Genomic DNA, 22066 nt, shown 5'->3' on the forward strand with positions numbered 1-22066 from the left:
TGGTGTTTTCGTAAATTCATGGCGGGCGCTTCATCAACGCGTGGAGTTATGAGTATGGAGCGCCGTCGTTGGCGACTGTATTACGTTGCCGTGCATAGGTGAGGCCCCATTATCTGCGTCGCGAATAGCAGTAACGCTAAGTAGCCGAGGTGAACGGCAGCTCATTGTTTCGGGTAATGGAGGGAGTAGTTGAGGGGGTACAACCAAGAGTAGGATTTGGGAGCGCGCTATCAAAAGGGGTGGTGATTGCATTTTGACAGGCGATGACCACCGTTGATCGTTGGGTTAGTCTATTATGTGTTGTCAGGGCATTATGGTTAGCTACGAGCATGTGTGCGGGCCTGGTAGTTACTATAGATAGTCACGTAGGTCACGCCAAATACAGTTGCGATGTTTACTGAAGGTAGCAAACACAACCGGCATCGAGTAAATATGACTATGACGATGAACAGCCAAGTCAGGTGACTTCGAGTACAGTTGTGAGTATAGCAGGCTGTCAGATTATGCTATCACTCATAGTTGAGTCCTATACTATACTGGCCGGCATATATATTGGAGTGATGTTTACAGTAGGTGGCGAAGGCATCGCGTATAGTATGAAAGACCCTCAGCTCTGAGCGCCGCGCTGCACATAGACTCAGTTGCTGCAATTACGATAAGCAGCCAGGGTAGGCGATACCAATTACGGTTACGAGTATGACGGGCAGCCGTTGGTCGTTAAGACGTCACCCATCGCCCAGGCCTACTAAACAGCGTCCCGTATAGGCACTGGCCTATCAGTATCAATAAGTAGTCAAGGTAGACGATATCGCGTACAGTTTTGAGTATTTGGTTAATCGGTCGCCATTAGATTAGATATGTATGTACAAGGTCACTGAATCAACAGGTACGATCAACAGCCAAGTTAGATGACCTCGAGTACAGTTGTGTGTATAACAGGCTGTCAGATGTGGCTATCACGCATAGCTGAGGTCTTATTTTTACCGGTTGGCATATTTATTGCACTAATGTTTACTGTAGCTAGCGAACACAAGCGGCATCCCGTTTAGTTAAGGGTATAAAAGGCCGTCATTGACCATCGGGTTATGCTACTCTGCATAGGTGCAGTCTCATTATCAACGTTGCACATAAACGCAAGCCTAGCAGTTACAACAAGTATTCGAGATGAGTGAAAACTAGTAGAGATACGATTACAAGGGGCCGTCGTTGCTCATTGAATTGGGCTGCCTCGCATATGTGGGGAACCCTAATTAGCGTCGCACATAGACACGGATTCAGCAGCTACAATAGGTAGTCGAGGAGGCTACCGTCATCGTGGTGACCGCTTCATGATTGGTGGTCACCATCCATAGAACGTCATGGTTATAATAGGAAAGACGCCCACAGCATTCTGGCAGCACTGTATTAGCTAAAATTTAGCTGTGCATATCTGGGAGATAGGATCACCCACAGGTGTCCCTCGCACTGCCACTGCAAGTTTGTGCTGTTATCTAACTTTATAGCACTTATGGAACACGAGGTCCATGGGGGAAATGTCTTGTGAGCAGGTTCACCAAACAAAAATATCCCATTGGTAAAATCTGACGTGTCTAAAGCAGACAAGCGCCTGCGCCTGATCCTATAGGGTGGCATTTGTATTAAATATTCTTAAGATGTTGTTTTTATTCTTCAGGAACACCGCGGAAGACCAAAATATGTTAAAGTGCGATTTTCTGTTTTATGTCGCGTAATCCGGCAAAAAACCAAATCGGCGATGGTCAATGACCTTAACATTTCGCTCACTTAAACAAAATGCTACGTGCAACATGTCACGGGAAGGTGCAAACTGATTAGACTAACTTCACATAAAAATGGCAACTTCGAAAACCCCATAGTTTCGGCGAACTCAATTTCGTCGTGTCAATAGCCTGCGGCCACATAATAACCTGCCCTTCGTCCATCTAAGTGCAGAGCGCAAGTTCAACTGACGATCTGAGTAAACAACACGGCAATCTACTTACACTATAGAAGATCGTTCATGTTTGCATCCGCTGTCTCTCTCAAAAATAGTCCCTAAGAACAACCTACATATGTTAATCTAAAACATCCTCCTCCTCTGCCCCCCTGTCTACAGAACAATACACAATCTATATTTCTATGCGCCAATATTGCATTCCCTTGGATATTGTTCCATATCTCATTGCCCTGTTTTCTTTTATGGGTTCAGTCAAGTTGGCTGCCCCACCTTTCAATTTTTTCAGCTTAAATCAGCATAATTTCATCGCGCTCCAATTCTACCTCCTCTTTTACTGATTGCTGTTGCATTTAGCTGAGGCGCGATGATTGTGCGCTTGAAAGTATACAGCACTTGACCATCAACGATGTTGGTTCACTTTGGGCTTCTTCAACTCCACCGAATCTTGCGCCGTTTGTGTTGGGACGCTGAAGGCTTTTTGGACACCTCATGTACTCCTACATCCTTTTTCAGTGGCGGCAGATGACGGTTTTTTCATCCTTTCATATCACGCCAGCTTCTGAGAACAAGGTTAGGCTTTTCCAACTCCAGCACACCACTAGACGATCTTTCTCATGATCTCTTTACCCTGGATCAAAATATTAGACGAGGAAACCCACGGCCGCTTAGTGGCTCAATATCGGCCGATTATCCAGGCTTGCTGCCAAACCATTCGCTTATGTCTTACCACTTTTCTCTTCCTATGATTCACCCTGGGTTTTAATTAGTCCAACCAACTTAGCCGGCATTATCCATTATTACGAACTCCAGAGCTTCGTCTCCTGGAGCGGAATAATTAAAGCAGACAGTTGACCAAGAAATGTGTTCCTAAATCGAGAATAATACAGCCCGTTGTTCCTGTTATCAAAAAAGCTGATGAGGATGAAGATCAGTGCACCCAGATGTACCATCACTGAATTGTGACGGTTAACAACAACAATCCGTGAACTGATGAAACACTATGGAAACTGATTTAAGAGCTTCCCCGGTTTGCAGAAGCAAGAACTACATCTTTTACGCATCGATATTTCTGGCAAATATATCCCATTCCTAAATAGTATTCCTCGAGATAGTGTTACTGTACGGCAATCAGAACTGGCCATTTAGATGATGGCTTTTTTCCTATCGCCGCCGTTTCTGTAACATTTGGCACATGAACGAGCTAAAATTCAGATCTCCGAAAACACCAGCAAATTTACCGGGATTTCTTGCCTATTCTAAAAATCTGAGTTACGCAAATCCCGGTTCTTCATTCTATTTCCAGTACATCACTAAGTAACTCGGATTTTCAGTGCGTCATTATGGCTCAGACAGCAGATGGTCTTTACTCTAGATCCCGGCACCCCTCGTTGAGGAAATAGGGAGTGGTAATGTTGGGTTATTTTGGGCCCCTTCGCCCCCGTATCTGAGAATAGAAATTTTCGGGAGGAGATAACAGCGGCAGCGCTTCTGGCTAAATTACGTTCTTTAGGGTCCGCCCCGTTCGTGGGTCAGGACATTTAGAGAAGTAAACACTTGGGCATTCCTTTATCGCCAGTATTCGAAACTGGAGTTTGATAGCCTCACCCTATTTCACTTTGGTTAGTCCCGCACTCCTGATATCTCTCAGGTGCATAGTCCTTGCACCTTTTTTTACCATGGGTGTTTCTACATCTGTTTTCATAGGGTACGTTACTCACTGGGTTCTACAACTGGCGGAATAAATGACTAAGTCAGGCCGGGGAAAAGTCCTGCAGCCTTCTCATGGAAATGTTATGTTAGCGTTTTGCTTGCTAGTTCAGTCGGTCGTGTTTTCATGCCGTGTTAAATGAGCAGTCACAAGTTGCGCGTCTTCCTGGTCCGTATTTTGTGGCGCAGCAACCATTACGAGCTCAGACTGCGTGAATGTGTGGCTGTAAAATGTCAACATTCAGTCGATGACGATGCTTGTTATGAAGGGGTTATTTCCCACCTGTAGGGAATATAGCAGCTGCTGCTTGACCCACAGGTCCTTAGCTAATCGGTGAGCGTTGGACACGGTGAACTTAACTGGCCATGTAGTGTGTTGATATGGAGCTTGAACGACCTTCGACCGATCAGGGTCCCCGTCTGGGAGCTCGGTGTCAGAAAGCGCCATCTGAGGCTCAATTGACAGAGCTTCATCTAACTATGCAAGGGACATTCCGTCACTACCTTACGAAACCCACCAACAATGTGGCGTGTAAACGAGGATGCAGTGCTTTCCTGCAACTTTTAGACACATCAAGGATTCTATTTTGCGTCAACAATCTGCAGCCCACCGCAAAGTACAGATTGGCAACTCCTGAAATCACAGTAAGCAGGTCGTGTTACGTTACGTGTACAATGTTTTTGCACGGAAAAAGTAGTTTATTCCCCCTCAAAGTTTCTCTTTTTGAATCTCCTGGGCTAAGGGGGAGGTGTTCGACTTTAGCCAATCAATCCATTGTTGTTACTGCACTTGGAACACAAAGGTATGGCCCCCACGCTTTAGCAGTCCAACAGCTGGCAGATTACCGTTGAGCATTTTGAGACGCCACGTAGAATCCGTCAACAAGGGCACAGGCCTCTTGGACATGTCCGTGATTATCTGGCCCGACTGATGGCCGATCCAGACTTTGATGTAGGTGCTTTATCGCGGCTGCCTTCAACCATCACTTTTTCTATGATCTCTATTCACTGACCATGCCCACGTAGTTGCTGCAAAACCCAGCACAGGCAAACCCACACGAGGGTTATTGTCAATAAACGCCGGACCGTGATGACAAAAGCTTCGCGCTATTTAGTTTTGCACGTCATTTTTCGCATTGTATGGCTTTACGCAGGCCGTTTTGTTCACTCCCCTGTCATGTGACAACCGGCTTTAGCGCTTATCACTCATTTTATCATCTGTCGTAGCGGTTTTGGCTGCGGATTCGCCTATATTGGAAATGTATTGAAGAGACGTCTGACTACTGACGGAATTGTTCGTATCGTTCGCTTTTGGGAGGCGGCTGTGCGGCATTCGGAAGTGTTTCCAGCGACGCCATGTATATTTCGTTTCAAATCGTGACCAACCAAAATATGTTGTCCGCTTTAAGAAACGTGCTGGTGGGTTACGAAAACAGATGCTGAGTTGTGTAAGGCGATACTTGAAATTGTGCTTTGGATGGTGATTTAAGACAGGATTTACGGTTTTTTTCACTAATTTCTTGTGCATCTGACTTAGTACTGTATGCTCTATCGTCGGATCATCAACAGGTCGATACATCGTTACAGCGCACTCTGTAATACCCAATGTTCCCTGATGCTCCACGGAAAATCATGTATTTTGCCGGTCCAAAAAGAAAAGTCTGAAAGTCTTTTATCAGGGGGTACCAGTGGCATGCTTCCAACATGTAAGACAACCTGGTGGCGCAAGTGGGAGTTAAATCATTCACATCCGTGAAACGGTCAAGGTATTTTGTTTTTCACTTTTTCCCAACTGACACAGCAACCAAAAAATGATATGAACGTTGTGAAAGGCTCTTAGGTAGCGTCGATTGGATCCCACGAACGAAAGAGAAACGCCTCAAAGCCATTCCCCTCAGTCCCCCAGGACGTTCACTGTTATGAATTTAAATTCACCATCCCAATCTGAGCTTCAGAAATAATGGATCACAGCACATGAATAATATCCTATAAATGAGGGGCCACGGCACGATGTTCGCGCATTCCTTATTAATCGGCCTTCATAACCTGAATGGATGGGGATAAAAGCCTTTCGCTTTATGTGCGGGACCGATAATGTGAGAACCGACTGCATGAGAACAGGGAAAAACTTAGACAAATAAAAAGCACAAGCCACATCATCCCATTGGTTGTACTACGTTGCTGTACAATTTGCACTTTCCTATGGTAAATTTATTTTTTGGGCTAAGAAGCGTCGATTCTGTGTGCTATGGACGACCTTCAGCTGAACGACGTACCTTTAAAGTTCAGACATTTTTACTGGCCTTCACCGGCTTATTTGTTCACTTTAGTTCTTGAGTTGTTATTTTGGCATCCATCGGGACTCTTATTGAGGTGTTGTCAGCGTTCATCTTCCGTGTAACAAAAAGTTCTACTTATTCATTATATTGTATTTACTGTATAATGCCTGAGTTTTGACGCAACATTCAAAGTTCATACCTCGAATGATGGTCGTACACAACAACCCTCGTAGGGTGACAGAGTAACACTAAAGAATCGGTCGAAAATTAGCTCTCTGTGCTACTGACACCAAGTGATATGAAAACCTTGTATTCGCTGGGTTAGGTGATGAAACCTACATCGTGTAGCCAGAAAAGAGATCACTTGGCTAACAACCCATACTCCCAATAGCAATGAGTACATATCACAGTCGGGGAATGCGTGTAGCTGGTCGAGTCACCAAAGTGGTACGATCTGAGTGCGCTTCTATGGGTGATAACTCACAATCTTGAAATAAGTTGGTGTGGATTTGTTATGTTCCATCATTTTACCGTGATCGTTCCACAGAACTTAAAATCCTCGTTAATGCTGGTGGCAAAACATCAACCACGATTATGAATGATTGTAGTTGATCATCACACTCGTTTACAAATCAATTTGGCTTTCAAGGGAGACTCAATCGAATCGCTGGTTTGTGATATTCTTCAGATAATATGCTGCACATTATTCGGCATGATATTCGAGATAACGCAGTATATTTGAATAAAGGGGGCTGCTCACATTCAGCAGAAGAATATCACAAACTAGAGCCTGGGTTGACTTTCCGTGCAAATCAAATTGATTTGTAAATGAGTCTATTCTGTCCAATTTGGACTCAAGTATAACAGAAATTCGGCGGAAACTCGGAGCCCGCCTTAATGTGAGAACCGACTGCATGAGAACAGGGAAAAACTTAGACAAATAAAAAGCACAAGCCACATCATCCCATTGGTTGTACTACGTTGCTGTACAATTTGCACTTTCCTATGGTAAATTTATTTTTTGGGCTAAGAAGCGTCGATTCTGTGTGCTATGGACGACCTTCAGCTGAACGACGTACCTTTAAAGTTCAGACATTTTTACTGGCCTTCACCGGCTTATTTGTTCACTTTAGTTCTTGAGTTGTTATTTTGGCATCCATCGGGACTCTTATTGAGGTGTTGTCAGCGTTCATCTTCCGTGTAACAAAAAGTTCTACTTATTCATTATATTGTATTTACTGTATAATGCCTGAGTTTTGACGCAACATTCAAAGTTCATACCTCGAATGATGGTCGTACACAACAACCCTCGTAGGGTGACAGAGTAACACTAAAGAATCGGTCGAAAATTAGCTCTCTGTGCTACTGACACCAAGTGATATGAAAACCTTGTATTCGCTGGGTTAGGTGATGAAACCTACATCGTGTAGCCAGAAAAGAGATCACTTGGCTAACAACCCATACTCCCAATAGCAATGAGTACATATCACAGTCGGGGAATGCGTGTAGCTGGTCGAGTCACCAAAGTGGTACGATCTGAGTGCGCTTCTATGGGTGATAACTCACAATCTTGAAATAAGTTGGTGTGGATTTGTTATGTTCCATCATTTTACCGTGATCGTTCCACAGAACTTAAAATCCTCGTTAATGCTGGTGGCAAAACATCAACCACGATTATGAATGATTGTAGTTGATCATCACACTCGTTTACAAATCAATTTGGCTTTCAAGGGAGACTCAATCGAATCGCTGGTTTGTGATATTCTTCAGATAATATGCTGCACATTATTCGGCATGATATTCGAGATAACGCAGTATATTTGAATAAAGGGGGCTGCTCACATTCAGCAGAAGAATATCACAAACTAGAGCCTGGGTTGACTTTCCGTGCAAATCAAATTGATTTGTAAATGAGTCTATTCTGTCCAATTTGGACTCAAGTATAACAGAAATTCGGCGGAAACTCGGAGCCCGCCTACCTGATGAGCCCAAAGAATGGTGAAACTGATGGTGGGCTTCAAAGTGTTTTCAGGAATTTCCTGAGTAATTTCCATCATAAATGAGTGTTTCCAACCCTAAGAGCCGTTTCACCGCATCCCCTTTTAAAATTTACACAGACCACTTGCTCAGTCATTCTAATAGAGCGCAGTCAGGAGGGTCTATTCCATAACGCCTGGATCTAAGCTGCTACATCGTCCCCACCTCTCAATTGTTCTGTCAACCTGAACTCACTCAGCCGTGGGGTTCACTTCACCGGAGGCGTTCGCTTCAACGTGGTCGATATTTGGGTGACCAACGGGCACTACTCATCCAAAATCTCATCAAAACTTGCCTTTGAAAGGGGAGCTCGTTGAGCAAGTTTCTTTGGTGATAAGTTATTTACCAATGTGTACTTGTATAACCATGTGGGTGACTTCCCTTAATTCATTGTCAGACGGTTGTCCACTCCGCACCTTCCTTCGGTAAGTAAGCATCGCTTTTTTGCAATGGCCTACCCACAATACTGTACTGTCCATTTCCTATTTCTGCGCACTTTTTGAGTCGCCATGGCTGTCACCAATCGTATCCAGATTCAGTCCTTTGCTAATACATCCCTTGAGTTTTGGGTAAGAACTCGGATAGACCGACATTTCTTAACTGATTTAGGACATCTCGAAGCAAAAGTTCGTGGTTCTTTCTGATCAATAAGTGCTGAACTATGGAGCTGCCTCTTTTAGTGGCCTTTAAGGAGTGCGGGCGTACTTTGATACACTAGGCCCTCTGACCATAAAACCACAGTTCCGTGTTTGGATCATTTCGAGACTTCAGGTACCCAAAGAAGCCTGTTTGACCCAAATACCCTAAGCATTTTAAGCCTACGGCTGGGTCGCGTTTTCGTAAACTGTTTAAGGCTCGCAATTGTTTGGACCTATTCTATAAATTTATTAAAATGTTCACCCGATAATCTGCCAGGGATGGATGGAAGATGGATCAAAGATGTACTCCGGTGTTCACAGCTTGGTAACTCTCCCAGTGCACCGGCTCGTAGAATAATGGTCCGAACGCAACTCAGCCTATCACGAATCCTCCAAGAACTTTGGGTACAATTTAGGGCTTCGTCGTTTGTAAGTGAGCTTAAAACCTTTTTGACAAGAAAGGTGCTTTTCAATTTCCACGTTCATGGGCCTTCGGATAGTTGGTTTTTTTTGGCAGCACAGAGTGGGTTTACTGCTTATCTAGTCGTCAGCGCCCCATCAGAATTTAGCCGTTAATCAAATTTAATTAGATGAAAACATAAATACCTGTTTCAAGAGATTTGGACATGGCCCTAATAATTGCTTGGCTGGTGGCACATGTAGGCGACGTCACATATGTTATGTTACTGATGTTGCTCTTGCGTTTTTGTGGAGTGGTGTCTTCGTACAAGCCCAATTCAGCGGCAGCCAACGATCAGAGGAAATAAATCTATTCCGCATCTGAACTCAGTACCGTATAACTCACCGGGAAACATGGCATCCGACTACTGACGTCATCCGCTGGTAACGGCCGTAATCAACACAAGCCCAAATGCCCAGGTAGATTAGAAGACAATTCCTGCCTGTGTAAACAAGCCACCGTTTAGAACTAACTGGCTTTGTTAAGCAAACATAAATAACCTATGTGTTTCCGTCAACTGTTTCGGAGAATTAGCGAAATTCACTCATTTGCATACCGATTAATTTTGTTCGAAGACCCACCTGGAACCCAGCTAAATTTCTTGTTCATGATATTCATAAGCATTTTGGGTTCAAGCGGAATGCGAGGTTGGCGGAAACTTGGGAACTGCGTTCACACAATGAGCCTCAACAAGAACGAGACCGGTTTTAGGATATTTGGGTGACCAACGGGCACTACTCATCCAAAATCTCATCAAAACTTGCCTTTGAAAGGGGAGCTCGTTGAGCAAGTTTCTTTGGTGATAAGTTATTTACCAATGTGTACTTGTATAACCATGTGGGTGACTTCCCTTAATTCATTGTCAGACGGTTGTCCACTCCGCACCTTCCTTCGGTAAGTAAGCATCGCTTTTTTGCAATGGCCTACCCACAATACTGTACTGTCCATTTCCTATTTCTGCGCACTTTTTGAGTCGCCATGGCTGTCACCAATCGTATCCAGATTCAGTCCTTTGCTAATACATCCCTTGAGTTTTGGGTAAGAACTCGGATAGACCGACATTTCTTAACTGATTTAGGACATCTCGAAGCAAAAGTTCGTGGTTCTTTCTGATCAATAAGTGCTGAACTATGGAGCTGCCTCTTTTAGTGGCCTTTAAGGAGTGCGGGCGTACTTTGATACACTAGGCCCTCTGACCATAAAACCACAGTTCCGTGTTTGGATCATTTCGAGACTTCAGGTACCCAAAGAAGCCTGTTTGACCCAAATACCCTAAGCATTTTAAGCCTACGGCTGGGTCGCGTTTTCGTAAACTGTTTAAGGCTCGCAATTGTTTGGACCTATTCTATAAATTTATTAAAATGTTCACCCGATAATCTGCCAGGGATGGATGGAAGATGGATCAAAGATGTACTCCGGTGTTCACAGCTTGGTAACTCTCCCAGTGCACCGGCTCGTAGAATAATGGTCCGAACGCAACTCAGCCTATCACGAATCCTCCAAGAACTTTGGGTACAATTTAGGGCTTCGTCGTTTGTAAGTGAGCTTAAAACCTTTTTGACAAGAAAGGTGCTTTTCAATTTCCACGTTCATGGGCCTTCGGATAGTTGGTTTTTTTTGGCAGCACAGAGTGGGTTTACTGCTTATCTAGTCGTCAGCGCCCCATCAGAATTTAGCCGTTAATCAAATTTAATTAGATGAAAACATAAATACCTGTTTCAAGAGATTTGGACATGGCCCTAATAATTGCTTGGCTGGTGGCACATGTAGGCGACGTCACATATGTTATGTTACTGATGTTGCTCTTGCGTTTTTGTGGAGTGGTGTCTTCGTACAAGCCCAATTCAGCGGCAGCCAACGATCAGAGGAAATAAATCTATTCCGCATCTGAACTCAGTACCGTATAACTCACCGGGAAACATGGCATCCGACTACTGACGTCATCCGCTGGTAACGGCCGTAATCAACACAAGCCCAAATGCCCAGGTAGATTAGAAGACAATTCCTGCCTGTGTAAACAAGCCACCGTTTAGAACTAACTGGCTTTGTTAAGCAAACATAAATAACCTATGTGTTTCCGTCAACTGTTTCGGAGAATTAGCGAAATTCACTCATTTGCATACCGATTAATTTTGTTCGAAGACCCACCTGGAACCCAGCTAAATTTCTTGTTCATGATATTCATAAGCATTTTGGGTTCAAGCGGAATGCGAGGTTGGCGGAAACTTGGGAACTGCGTTCACACAATGAGCCTCAACAAGAACGAGACCGGTTTTAGGTTGTTGAAAAGTTTTCAGCAACCTTATGAATAGTCTATATAATGTATCGCGACATCTCGAATATCGTGTCAACCGAAACATGAAGCGGCCTAGTGCAACGCACTCAGTTGCTTGGAAGCATCATAAAAAAGGGATTCAGCTGGGTTCCAGTTGAGTGTCTCTTCAAAACCGAATAGGTATGCAAATGAGTGTATTTCGCTAACATTCATGTTCTTGGTCGTTAGCTTGTTCGTTGAGCTTGGCAACTTGGTTGCAAACGTTTCATCACCAAACGAGGTGACATCATCAGCCCGTAGTTGTGCGTAGCGGTGGGTTAATGGTTGTGCACCCAATATGGTCTTTCTTACTTGTTGCTTAAAAGGAAAATAGCGGAATCTCAGTTGGCTGATCGAGCTTAGTAGATTTTTATTGTCAAAAAACTACTTTGAGTAAAGTTGCCGCAGTTTTGGTTCCCTAGGACATGGATCGATGCACTTAAGTGTGTTTGCGTACAAATACACTAACTTATATCGACACTGGCCAAAAAGAATCGTGATCCGATAGGCCTGCACTGAAATCAGAAGAAGGCCTGACGTCAGAAACACGGTCTATCGGTTGGCGAACAGTGATTTTTCCAGTGTTTGGACAACTAGCTAACAACAGATTAAGCTTTTACACGGAGATAATGGATTCAAACGGGATTGTAAAACTAACTCTATCAAGAAAGGCAACTGATTTTCACAAGCTGATGTGGAATGATGAATAGCAGATGTTCTGCCGCGGAACTAAGCATTGCATCCAGATGCTGTTGAACGGCTGCAATCAACAACTCATCAATAGAATCAAAAGAAAATATGGCGCACGTCTTCAGGTGGAAAGAAGAGAAGTAAAGAAATAACTGGGTGCAAACTTCAAATGTGACATTGTAGGCATCTGGATATTAATATACAATTCGTAGTAGCCATAAAAGGTGGTTTAACTACTAGCGATGACGTTTAATGACAGACGCCACAGTGCCACAGTACAGAAAAAACGAGAAATGGGCGGCTTATCTCGTGAAATAAGGTAAATTAATTAGACTAGGTAGATTTTGCTGCAGACGGCATATGTCATTTCGCTGGCTCAAGATTATTCCAGCTAGTCTTCGAGGTTACGTTGGCAAATATCACTTCTCGCTCATCTGGGATCCGCTGATGTATACATTACTCCAACGGATAAGGTCGACGTAATCCGTCTCACCAACAACTTCGACCAGGGTCTTCAGATTAAATCTAGCAAACTGTCCGATCAGGAAAATCAGTCGAGCGTTCAATACTCTCTATCGTACAATATTATTTTAACCCGCTTCACTTATACTCACGAAAGGAGAAAGGCCTTCGCTGCGAAGTTATTTATTAGAAATTTCCAGCTGGACAGTTACAAACTATTGGACAGGAAACAAAACTGTCATATGCATCTTGTTTACAAAAACTGAATAACCATCTTCTCTTTGAACGCGTCTTTCTGAACTTTCTTGAATATCCATTGACCGTTGCACAAATCCAAGCGAATGCTACAAATCGGCTCCACAAATTCCGCAACAGATCTCAATTTTCAAGAGACGCAAAGCGGATTTATACGGGAACATACTACTCACATGTCTCCCCCATCAGTATTATCACCGTTACACTAATAACTCGTTGGTTTCATCGTGCGTACGAAGACGTGGCCAAGGACTCATAGGTTAAGCGGGAAGCTGTCATGCATGAGGATATTCCAAACAGCTGTATACAGAACATGATTAGATGTAGGTGCTTATGAAGTATTCAGCTGAAATTCGGCTGCAATTTTTGTTTATACTGTTCCGGCAGTGAGTTCTAAACAGAAATTAGGGTGAAATATGGAAAGCCAGATTAACCTGATGATTCCCAAGAAGGGCGAAAGTGCACAGAATTTTCTGGGACCATATGAGTCATATTATTAGGGTCGAGGTTATTTGACTAGACGCAAACTTTGCTAAGGAAATTGGTGAAAATAAAAGCTTGAATCTTTAACCTTACCGATGTTGGGAATAGAATGCAGCAAGTAGGTCCATTTTGCATCTTCTTCCGATTCAACCAGATCGGTAAACGAAAGTTGGTGCAGTTGCGCCAATGGGACGGTGCAACAATTGTTGTTACTTGTACGTCATCTCTATGAGCGGAGCTTGAAAATTTCACCATCCGGTCTTCCAGGAGCACTTCAAACTTTGCAGTGCACTCCGAAGAGTTCAGCAGAATTTGCTAGGTTATTTGAAATATATCACTGTTCTTGGACAAACACTGGTAGTGTTTCAGCCGATAGGCCGATAAGGGCAGGTAAAGAAGGCCCAAGCAGCACACTGATTACAAAGTTTAATGGAAACAGCATCAGAGGGCATTCTCATCAGACACAACTTGATATGGTAGACTCAGCAGTGAGCTTGCCAAGGAAGGAGACCTCTAGAGTTTGGAAAGGACACATTTCGTCGCCACACACTGTCATTGCGTGTGTCATTGAGAGGAGCTTGGAAGGCACGGCTAATATGTTGCAGTTCTTCAACCATTTTTACAAATTAGAGTCATCGTTGGAGAGTTTCATCCTTCAGGCAGTCTGCCTATATTTAGGATATTCTGAAGCAAAATCGCTGGGTTAGCCCAATGAATTTCATCACATGTAAAGAGTGTAGTGTAGAGACCGTCTGTATTAGGTATTTTGTTGTGCTGACGCAATACAATTTCACCTTGGACTCCCGCTGTCAATGAGGAAATCGTGTGACATTTCATCAAGATTCATGTGGTTTCGCTGACGTCGGCTTGATGGGGTCAACTGCTCCTAAAATTTTTCAGTTTCTTATCTGAGAATGAAGTTGTTGTAAATGAATTAAGGAGCAGCTGGAATGGAGTAAACTACTTTCAGTCGCGAAAGTCATCTTCATTTTTCATTTTTCTGTCATTCATTCATTTTTCTGTCGGCGCTCTCTGTCAATTGTTGGAGGTTCCAACATTCAGCGGGATATGCGCACTCCATCATAGTTGGTTATTGCTGATACAGTTCTCTTGGGACCAGCAAGAGCTGCTGATAACGATGAGATCCAGTGTTGATTGAGATGGGCAATTGACCACGGATCAGCAGCTTCACAAGCTCAGCATTAACCGGTGTGTTCCAGAGCGGAAAGAACTTATCACTTCTGCCCACAAATTTCATGGTCAGAATTAGGTTGTGTTCTCAAGGTGAACGGCAATCTCAAGCTGAAGCTGATAGGCAATAGAAGCGTGACATAAACTGCGCTTAGAAAATGTAGGTTTGCGTTCGGAATTATTCCCCGTACCCTCAAAAGTCTGAACCGCGGTATCGAGAATGATGACGTCTTATCGGAGAAGCGCGATTTGGCCTTTTTAAAGACCCACTGTCTGCAGGTACAAGCAGTTTGGCCAGGGGTCACTGGGACCCCTCACTTGGATCACCCATCCTCAACTCACTCTCTTGTGCGCATCAGCGATGAACTTTTTGCATGCACTGTATTGGAAAGTAGTGTAATCTTCCTGGATCGCTTCAACTGGGAACGGCTCGGCAATACTTTCATTCAGAAATGAGCTGCGTTACTGGCAGTAGCTCATACCTTTCAATTATTTTTGAAGGAGGTGAATCACTGGCGAAATACCTTTGGTTGCAAATAAAACTGGTTTTACCTTTCGACCCAACAGAATATCAGCAGAATCTCTTGTTCACCACACTCTTCGACTGACGGCGCAAAGACCATATCGAATGCAATGGTTTTTAGCACATTTGTTCAGTCGAGGCAATCTGGATTTATTTCCGAGTGCCTTTAAAATTGTTCGGATGTATTTGTTTGGCCATCGAACTAAACCAATGTCTCTTCGTTCGACAAAGAGGTATGACTTCACAGATTGGTCAACCAGATCGGTGAAGTTTCAACAACTTGCTGGTAGGTCAGCATAATTAAGGACTACTGAGGTTGGCTACGACTCATCAAAGAATTCTGTACGAAAGTATTCTATTCTTAGGTTTCACATATATCGGCAGCTCAAACTGAGTTTTTCGAAATATACTCGAGCTTTATTGATTGTTGATCAGGTGGCTGTTGATCTGTTCGCCGACCTTGGCAATTGGTTTGCAAGCGTTTCGTCACCATAAGAGGAGACATCATCAGTGCGCAGTTGAGTGGGTATTTCTTCCTTGCCTGCGTGCGTTTATATAGCATTCGAGGGCTATCTGTTATCTTCTGACGTGGTTGGCTACTTAAAGTGTAACAAATTTGGTGAATCTACTGGTCCATTTGTGATCTTTGTTGCGTTGTGGTCTGCGTTCCTTTGTGTCGATTGGTTATCTTCACGCCTTCTGTTTTTAGTAGTTTGTTATCTCCGGCCTCGGTTTGTATTGCGTTGTGTTCTGAAGTTCTTGAGTTTGATTGGTTGCTTGTGCCGCCCTATATTCTCCATCGTAGCGGTCAGTGTCCCTTCGTCCGTCGGTTGATTTGGTGCTTTGATTGGGCGCTTCCTCAAATCCAATTGATATGTTCGTTTGAATGACGTTTTCCTCCTTCTCTTATGATTTCCTCGTCTGGTTGATTTTGCAGCTCTAGGCTCGGTGGTTCTGGAGTTCTCTCTGGTAAATGGGATGAATTTCGATATGTTTGTTGATGGCCTCTTCGGTGAAGTACCATGCTTCCATAAATTCGCGTTCGTTTTTCCTTCTTGCTTGGGCCAATATGCAGACGCCGCTCCAGTCGAACTCGTGTCCTTCCTGATCTTTGTGTGCGGAGATGAGGGAGGACTGACCGTGCCTCTTAGTGGCGAGCTTGTGTTCATGTATTCTGGCGGAGAGCTTCCTTCCTGTTTGTCCTACATACCGTTTTTCGCAGTCCTTGCGTTGGATCCTGTATATGACATTGTTCTTCGCCACTGGATCTAGTTTCCCTTTCGGTCTTGATAGTGTCTTCCTTAGAGTGCTCGTAGGCTTGTAAGCGACCACTATATTGTGCTGTCGTAAGAGCCTTGCCGTCATTTCAGCGGTGTTCTTGATGTACGGGAGTGTGACTCGCTTATTTGCACTTTGTCCTGTTGCATTGATCGTATTTGGCTTCCTGAGTGTTCTCCAGATGAAATTTCGCAGGTATCCATTTTTCTGAAACAATCTGTATAGGGGCTTTTCTTCTTTGATCTTGGATTCTGTTGTGCTGTGGTGTGTCTCGATCCGCTTGAAAAGTGTCCGAACGCAGCTTTGTTTGTGGCAATTTGGATGGTTGCAGTGGTAGCTGAGGGTTTGGTCCATATGTATCGTCTTTCTGTAGACCTCAGTTTGTAGCTGTCCGTTCGGCAATCTAGTGACAAGGACGTCCAGGAACGTCCGTTTTCCGTTTTTTTTCCTCGGTTGTGAATTTGACGTCGTCAAAAACGTTGTTTAACAGTTGGCTCACTCGTTGCAGTTCGCTCCTTTTGATGATCACAAATGTATCGTCTACGTAACGGATCCATATTTTGGGATTTATATCGGGCAACACAATTTGTTCCAACTTTTGCATTGTGACTTCGGCAACGAATCCTGAAATTGGCGATCCCATTGGTGCCCCTCGTAGTTGTTCATAATATTCTCCGTTGAACTCGAAATGTGTGATCAGGCATAATTCGAGTAATCTGCAGGGGTCTCCTTTCTCCAGTGATCCAGTTGGCGTGCCGTTGTTGTCCAATAATTCGGCCACAGTTGTCTTAGCCGAATCCAGGTCCACAGACGTGAGTAGTGAGCTCACATCAAATGAGACCATTATTTCGTCCTGATCGATGCTTACGTGTTTTAGTTTCTCCGAAATATGTCCCGCATTGTTGATTGAGTGTTGCGACCCACCGAGCTTTCATACTTTTTCTGTCATTGAAATGATAAGCAACGACATATGAATAGCATCAACGTACCCTGTGCTGCTTGATAAATGAATTTTTAAAAAGATAGAAATTTATAAAAAGAGCCGGGAAGACGTTTTTATTTATTTTACTACAAACAGTGAGTTAATGGGAGTTGATGAGTTACGGGAATATAGTCAACCATAGGCTACGAATCCTCCCTGAAATAAGGGGCTGAATATGAGTGGGCGGAATCATTGAAACTCCAATGGTAGTCCTTCAAATTTTTGGTAAACAAACGGTGTGTCGAATTTAGTTCAGTGCATATCGAAAAAGTGCGTAGCCTGCAGACGAAGGACAGAATATGGAAAATCCAACAACAAACCTCCCATTTAATCCGCGGGAATATCTCGAAGCATGCGAAAAACTAACTCAGGAATCTGGAGCAGAGGATCGTATGGTATGTACTCTCTTGTCTGTCGTCGGATGGATCTGTGCCTATATTCTACCGATTATATGTGGAACTGGTCTTGTTGGAAGCACAATGATAATCATAATTATCGTAAGCAAACCACGACATCTTACTCGACCACTAATTTATCTGATATGCATGCTCATTTCCGGTTGGGTGAGCAACATTTTGATTGGCTGGATACGTCTGTTCCCCTCCAGAGGTCTTCCCTACGCTACAAATGGAACAATCTACTTCTATGTTCGACACATAAGCCCACTGTCATGTACAGCCACCAGTATGGTGTCCAACTGGTTCTTCGCGTTGTACTCAAATGTTCTTATAGTAGCCAGTTTGGATCGTTTCATGGCCATCTTCTACCCAGTCAGAACGATGCACTTGCGAAACCGTCATGCTTGGATGGCGGTGGGAACCGCCTCATTGTTCACTACCCTTACAATATTACCTACGTCATCGAGTATTACCTGGGTTTCTCTAGGCAGCCAGCGCGCTTGTTGGTATCGGAAAGACCGTACTGCATCACTGGTTATCGAGCAGCTCTTTTCATATATCTTACCCCCATTTGTAATCGTGACCTTGAACGTGCTATTTTATGGCCGTATAAGGATAATGTACGGCAAACGCGGTAAGCTTGGGAAACATTCCACCGAATTCCAACAACTAAGAGCATCCCTTACACTGTTCCTTCTTTCCACATGCTACGTCGTTTTCACAATGCCGGGAACTGTTTTTATTTTTGATTCACTCGTGAATATTGGAAAAGAGGAGCAAAGGGGGCATATCATCCAGATCTCTAGAGGCACCGTCTATTTGCTGTGGGCAGTATTCTTTCTACGAGAGTTGGCCAACAACTGCGTAATAATTATCCAAGTTCCCGTGGTGCGTTCTGTTGTTCAAAGAAAGTTTCTCAGCCTTCATAAGTACGTGATTCAACTTTGGCATACTATGAGCCATGCATCAAAGAGAGAAAAATGTCTTTCAATGAATAAATCAGCGAACGAAGAATTTAAGCCTTAGCTAGTTATATTCAGGAAACACATGTGAGGCTCGCCGAGCTTTACTCACTATCAGCCAGAAAGCATGAACGACTGCGCATTGTCTCCAGTTATGAAGGCCATCTGTGTTACAGATGTTGATCATTTTTTGCTGTCATGTTTATCAAACAAACTGGGAAACCGTTTGCTGTCTGGTTTCACGTTGAGCTACGGGAACAAAAGTAACGTTGTTAATTTCCTTCCGGCATATTCTTTTCACTCGAGTTATACTCTTGCTAGTAAACCAGTGTTTGTACACAATCTTGCGTTGTATTTCGAATAATATGGACAGGAAAGAACGGCTTCGTAAATCCCTTTTGATAAGTAGTCAGTCCAACAAAGGGAAGAACCGTGTCATTTTAGATGGTGGGAAAAAATGAAGTGTGAAGTGTGGATATTATTGAAATCTGGGATTTTATTTTATCGCGTTATGTTTCAATCGAACGTAGCAGGCTTTTTCTGGTGCACATAGAAGAAAGGTTTAAAAGCCAATACAGGGCACATCAGACAAGTTTGAACTTGATTAGGCAAAGCTTTGCTGCCATCATCTTGACAAACTTCATATTGCAGTGAAAGCATGTTTGTTTTTCAATCTTTATTTCAACTTGGAGAATTCTGGCAAGAAATCTCAGAATACAAATATCTTCATCAATTGAATGCTTTGTACGTGATCCTGGGCCTGACTCGTCTGAGAACGTGACAGCTAATCGGTATTCAGTGTGGCTGTTGCATGAGAAAAATCACACTGCAGAATCTGTAATCGGCTTTCGTAGGTGAAATAAAGTTGTCTTTTAGAAACTGGAACATTTGTGAAGTATATTCCTGTCTTTAGGTAACCATGTTCAGCTTCGGAATTCTAGATACATTGTTTCTAGAAAGGCCATATGTCCAAGCAGTGTACAATGCACGTATACCTCCTATTACTCGCTCCTCATGTATCGAATTCCTTCAAGATGTTATCTTATTAGTTTACGACATTAACCCTATGAAAGTAATTGAATATCCTCTTTTAGTCCCGTGAAAACCCGGTTCCTAAATATTGACGATTTGGTTCCGGTTTGCTTACCACTGGAAAGCAGGAATTAGCAAGAATACTATTATTATACGAAAATCGCACCATCGTATCTATATAGCCTATCGGGGGGTTTGTATAGAACAGCCAACTCGCACGTGAGGTTTATCGGCACGACGGAAAAACTGTACCTTGTAAAGTTCTAACAAATTCTTTTAAGATGACATTTTTTTGGCTTACTTCCGGTTATCGAGAGCGAAATTCCTTAACAGAAGAGTCAGCCATACTGAAGTGGAAATCGCTTATCAAAACACGCTTCAATGGCCGCATTTGAGTTTGCACAGAAATGAGTAACTTATGACTATTTGTAATGCACTACTCGAAAGGTTGCTAAAAATTCGTTGACAGCCCACGACCTGTTTCGCCCTCCTTTGGGCTCATCAAGTAGGCGCAGTCCCAGAGTTTCCGTCAACCCTATATTCTACTTGAAATCAAATTGCACGAAGTTAGCGAAATACACTCATTTGCAAACTATTTTGGTTTTCGCGAGAGACTCACTCGGATTCCAGCTGAATCTCCCGTTTGTGATGATTCCAGGCAACTGAATGTGCTGCACTAGGCCGCCTCATGTTTCAGTTGGCACAATATTCTAGATATCGCGATACATGCATATTTGTAGCACACTACTCATATGGTCACTGAAAGTTCGTCGATAGCCCACGGCCTGTAACTAATTGCGTAGTATAAAAACGAGAGTCTACGCTTTTGAAACCCTTCAGGTATCATAGAAACGAATCTGCGTTCACATATAACAGAGGTTAGAATATGAACTGCAGGCATTCACCATCGAATGTTTCCGGCGATTTGTCGTAAGTTAATGGTGTGTTTGTCTCTACCAGCTCCAGGCTCGGCGATTCGGTTCGCAGGCTATTATCAAACTGTTTTGCCTCTGAAGCCGCACGGAATTTCCCATAAGTGGAGTTACCTATTCTCAGATGCTTGCATCACCCAGAAATTCTGGGTCATTCTACAGAGCGAAAAATTTGTTTTACAGAAAGGATACCTTAAATTCCAGAAAAAGAACTCCGACTAATCGAGATTGCCTCAGGGTGGGATACCTGCCGGTTTCTACCGATTTGCAAAATCTTGTTATAGTAGATATTTACTTTTAGGATCTTTGCATTTCACGGCCTGTTTTACCAAGATTTACACGACAAATCGCCAACTAAGGTCACTCAACGTCCCAAACCGGTCCGTCATGTTTATTTAGAGTGATTACTTAGCCGAATAAAAGAACTGATATTGTCACCTATACGTTTGAGTTATGAACTAATTTTACTGGATGGAGGATAATGTCCGTAGCTCAGGTACAATAAATGCTCGTTAAGTTTCTCATCAAGCCAGAAATTTTAGTAGTAATTTCTTCGCTACCAGTCGGAGTCACATCATCAGCCTTGAAAAACGGCAACTACCACTTTAGATGATGAGAAAACCGAACCTTCACAAAAAGTTCAACCAGGCTGCAAGGCTTTGGGACAACAAGTCACAATACTGCAAAATACCGTAGCTGCCATGAACTTTTCGTCGAATGGACTGGGATATCTCCACTTTCTCCAGTGTAGTTTGTCCAAGTGAAACACCAGTTAACTGACCAAATTCTGCTGGTTAAGTCTAACGAAAGCAAGCAATTTTGTAAAGCTTGACATGACTTAAGTATTTATTTGTTGTAACGGAAATTTTCCTTTACCAGAAGTATTTTCAACGCATTCAACTGTAATATTCAATTTACAGCGACTACCAACTTGTGAAAAAATAGTTGTTAGTTAGGAATGATGAATTGTTGGAATCAAGGCAAACACTTAAAATTTGGTAATTGATTCAGTTTGCTCCTGGTAGATGTTGCTGTGTATATAAACCTTTGCAGAGAAGTTCGGCAACAAGGATCTGCCGCTTTACGTTACATTATTTCACTTTTGCAGTATCATGTAGAGGAGATTATTTGTCTTCTCCGTCGGAACGAATGACTTCTCTGTGGTGAGTTATTGCCGAATAGACTATAAAAAGTTCCACAGGTGCGCCGTTTGATTCTGCTGAGGAAGTTTGGTTTGATTCAATGCGCCCAGATATTCTTACGTTTCAGTGCGCTTCAGGCCTGTTCATCTCCGAACTGTATCACTACCAAGACTCACTAGTATGCTTTCTTGTGTCAACAATAGAAAAAACACTGCATTTGGCAGTTGACTGCTGGATAGCAATGTATTGGCATGGGAAATAAGGTCCCTAATTGCTTATATTACCCAGCTGACCTCTGGTTTATCTACACTGCTCAAGAAAAGAACGACAAAGTTCATCAACGTATT

General features: G+C 43.2%; 2 protein-coding genes across 2 annotated transcripts; both read left to right on the forward strand.

Annotated features, from left to right (window-relative positions):
- Positions 1-11561: 11561 nt before the first annotated feature.
- On the forward strand, positions 11562-15488 carry T265_05259 (hypothetical protein; the record flags this gene model as incomplete). The annotated part of the gene is made up of 3 exons (XM_009170228.1): positions 11562-11652; positions 15115-15226; positions 15359-15488. The coding sequence occupies 3 exons, from the start codon at positions 11562-11564 to the stop codon at positions 15486-15488; spliced, it is 333 nt and encodes a 110-aa protein (XP_009168492.1).
- A 2064-nt stretch (positions 15489-17552) lies between these two features.
- On the forward strand, positions 17553-20311 carry T265_05260 (hypothetical protein; the record flags this gene model as incomplete). The annotated part of the gene is made up of 2 exons (XM_009170229.1): positions 17553-18584; positions 20093-20311. The coding sequence occupies 2 exons, from the start codon at positions 17553-17555 to the stop codon at positions 20309-20311; spliced, it is 1251 nt and encodes a 416-aa protein (XP_009168493.1).
- Between the last annotated feature and the right edge of the window lie 1755 nt (positions 20312-22066).

Source organism: Opisthorchis viverrini (genome assembly GCF_000715545.1).
Source record: "Opisthorchis viverrini unplaced genomic scaffold opera_v5_97, whole genome shotgun sequence".
NCBI classification, from domain to species: Eukaryota; Metazoa; Platyhelminthes; class Trematoda; order Opisthorchiida; family Opisthorchiidae; genus Opisthorchis; species Opisthorchis viverrini.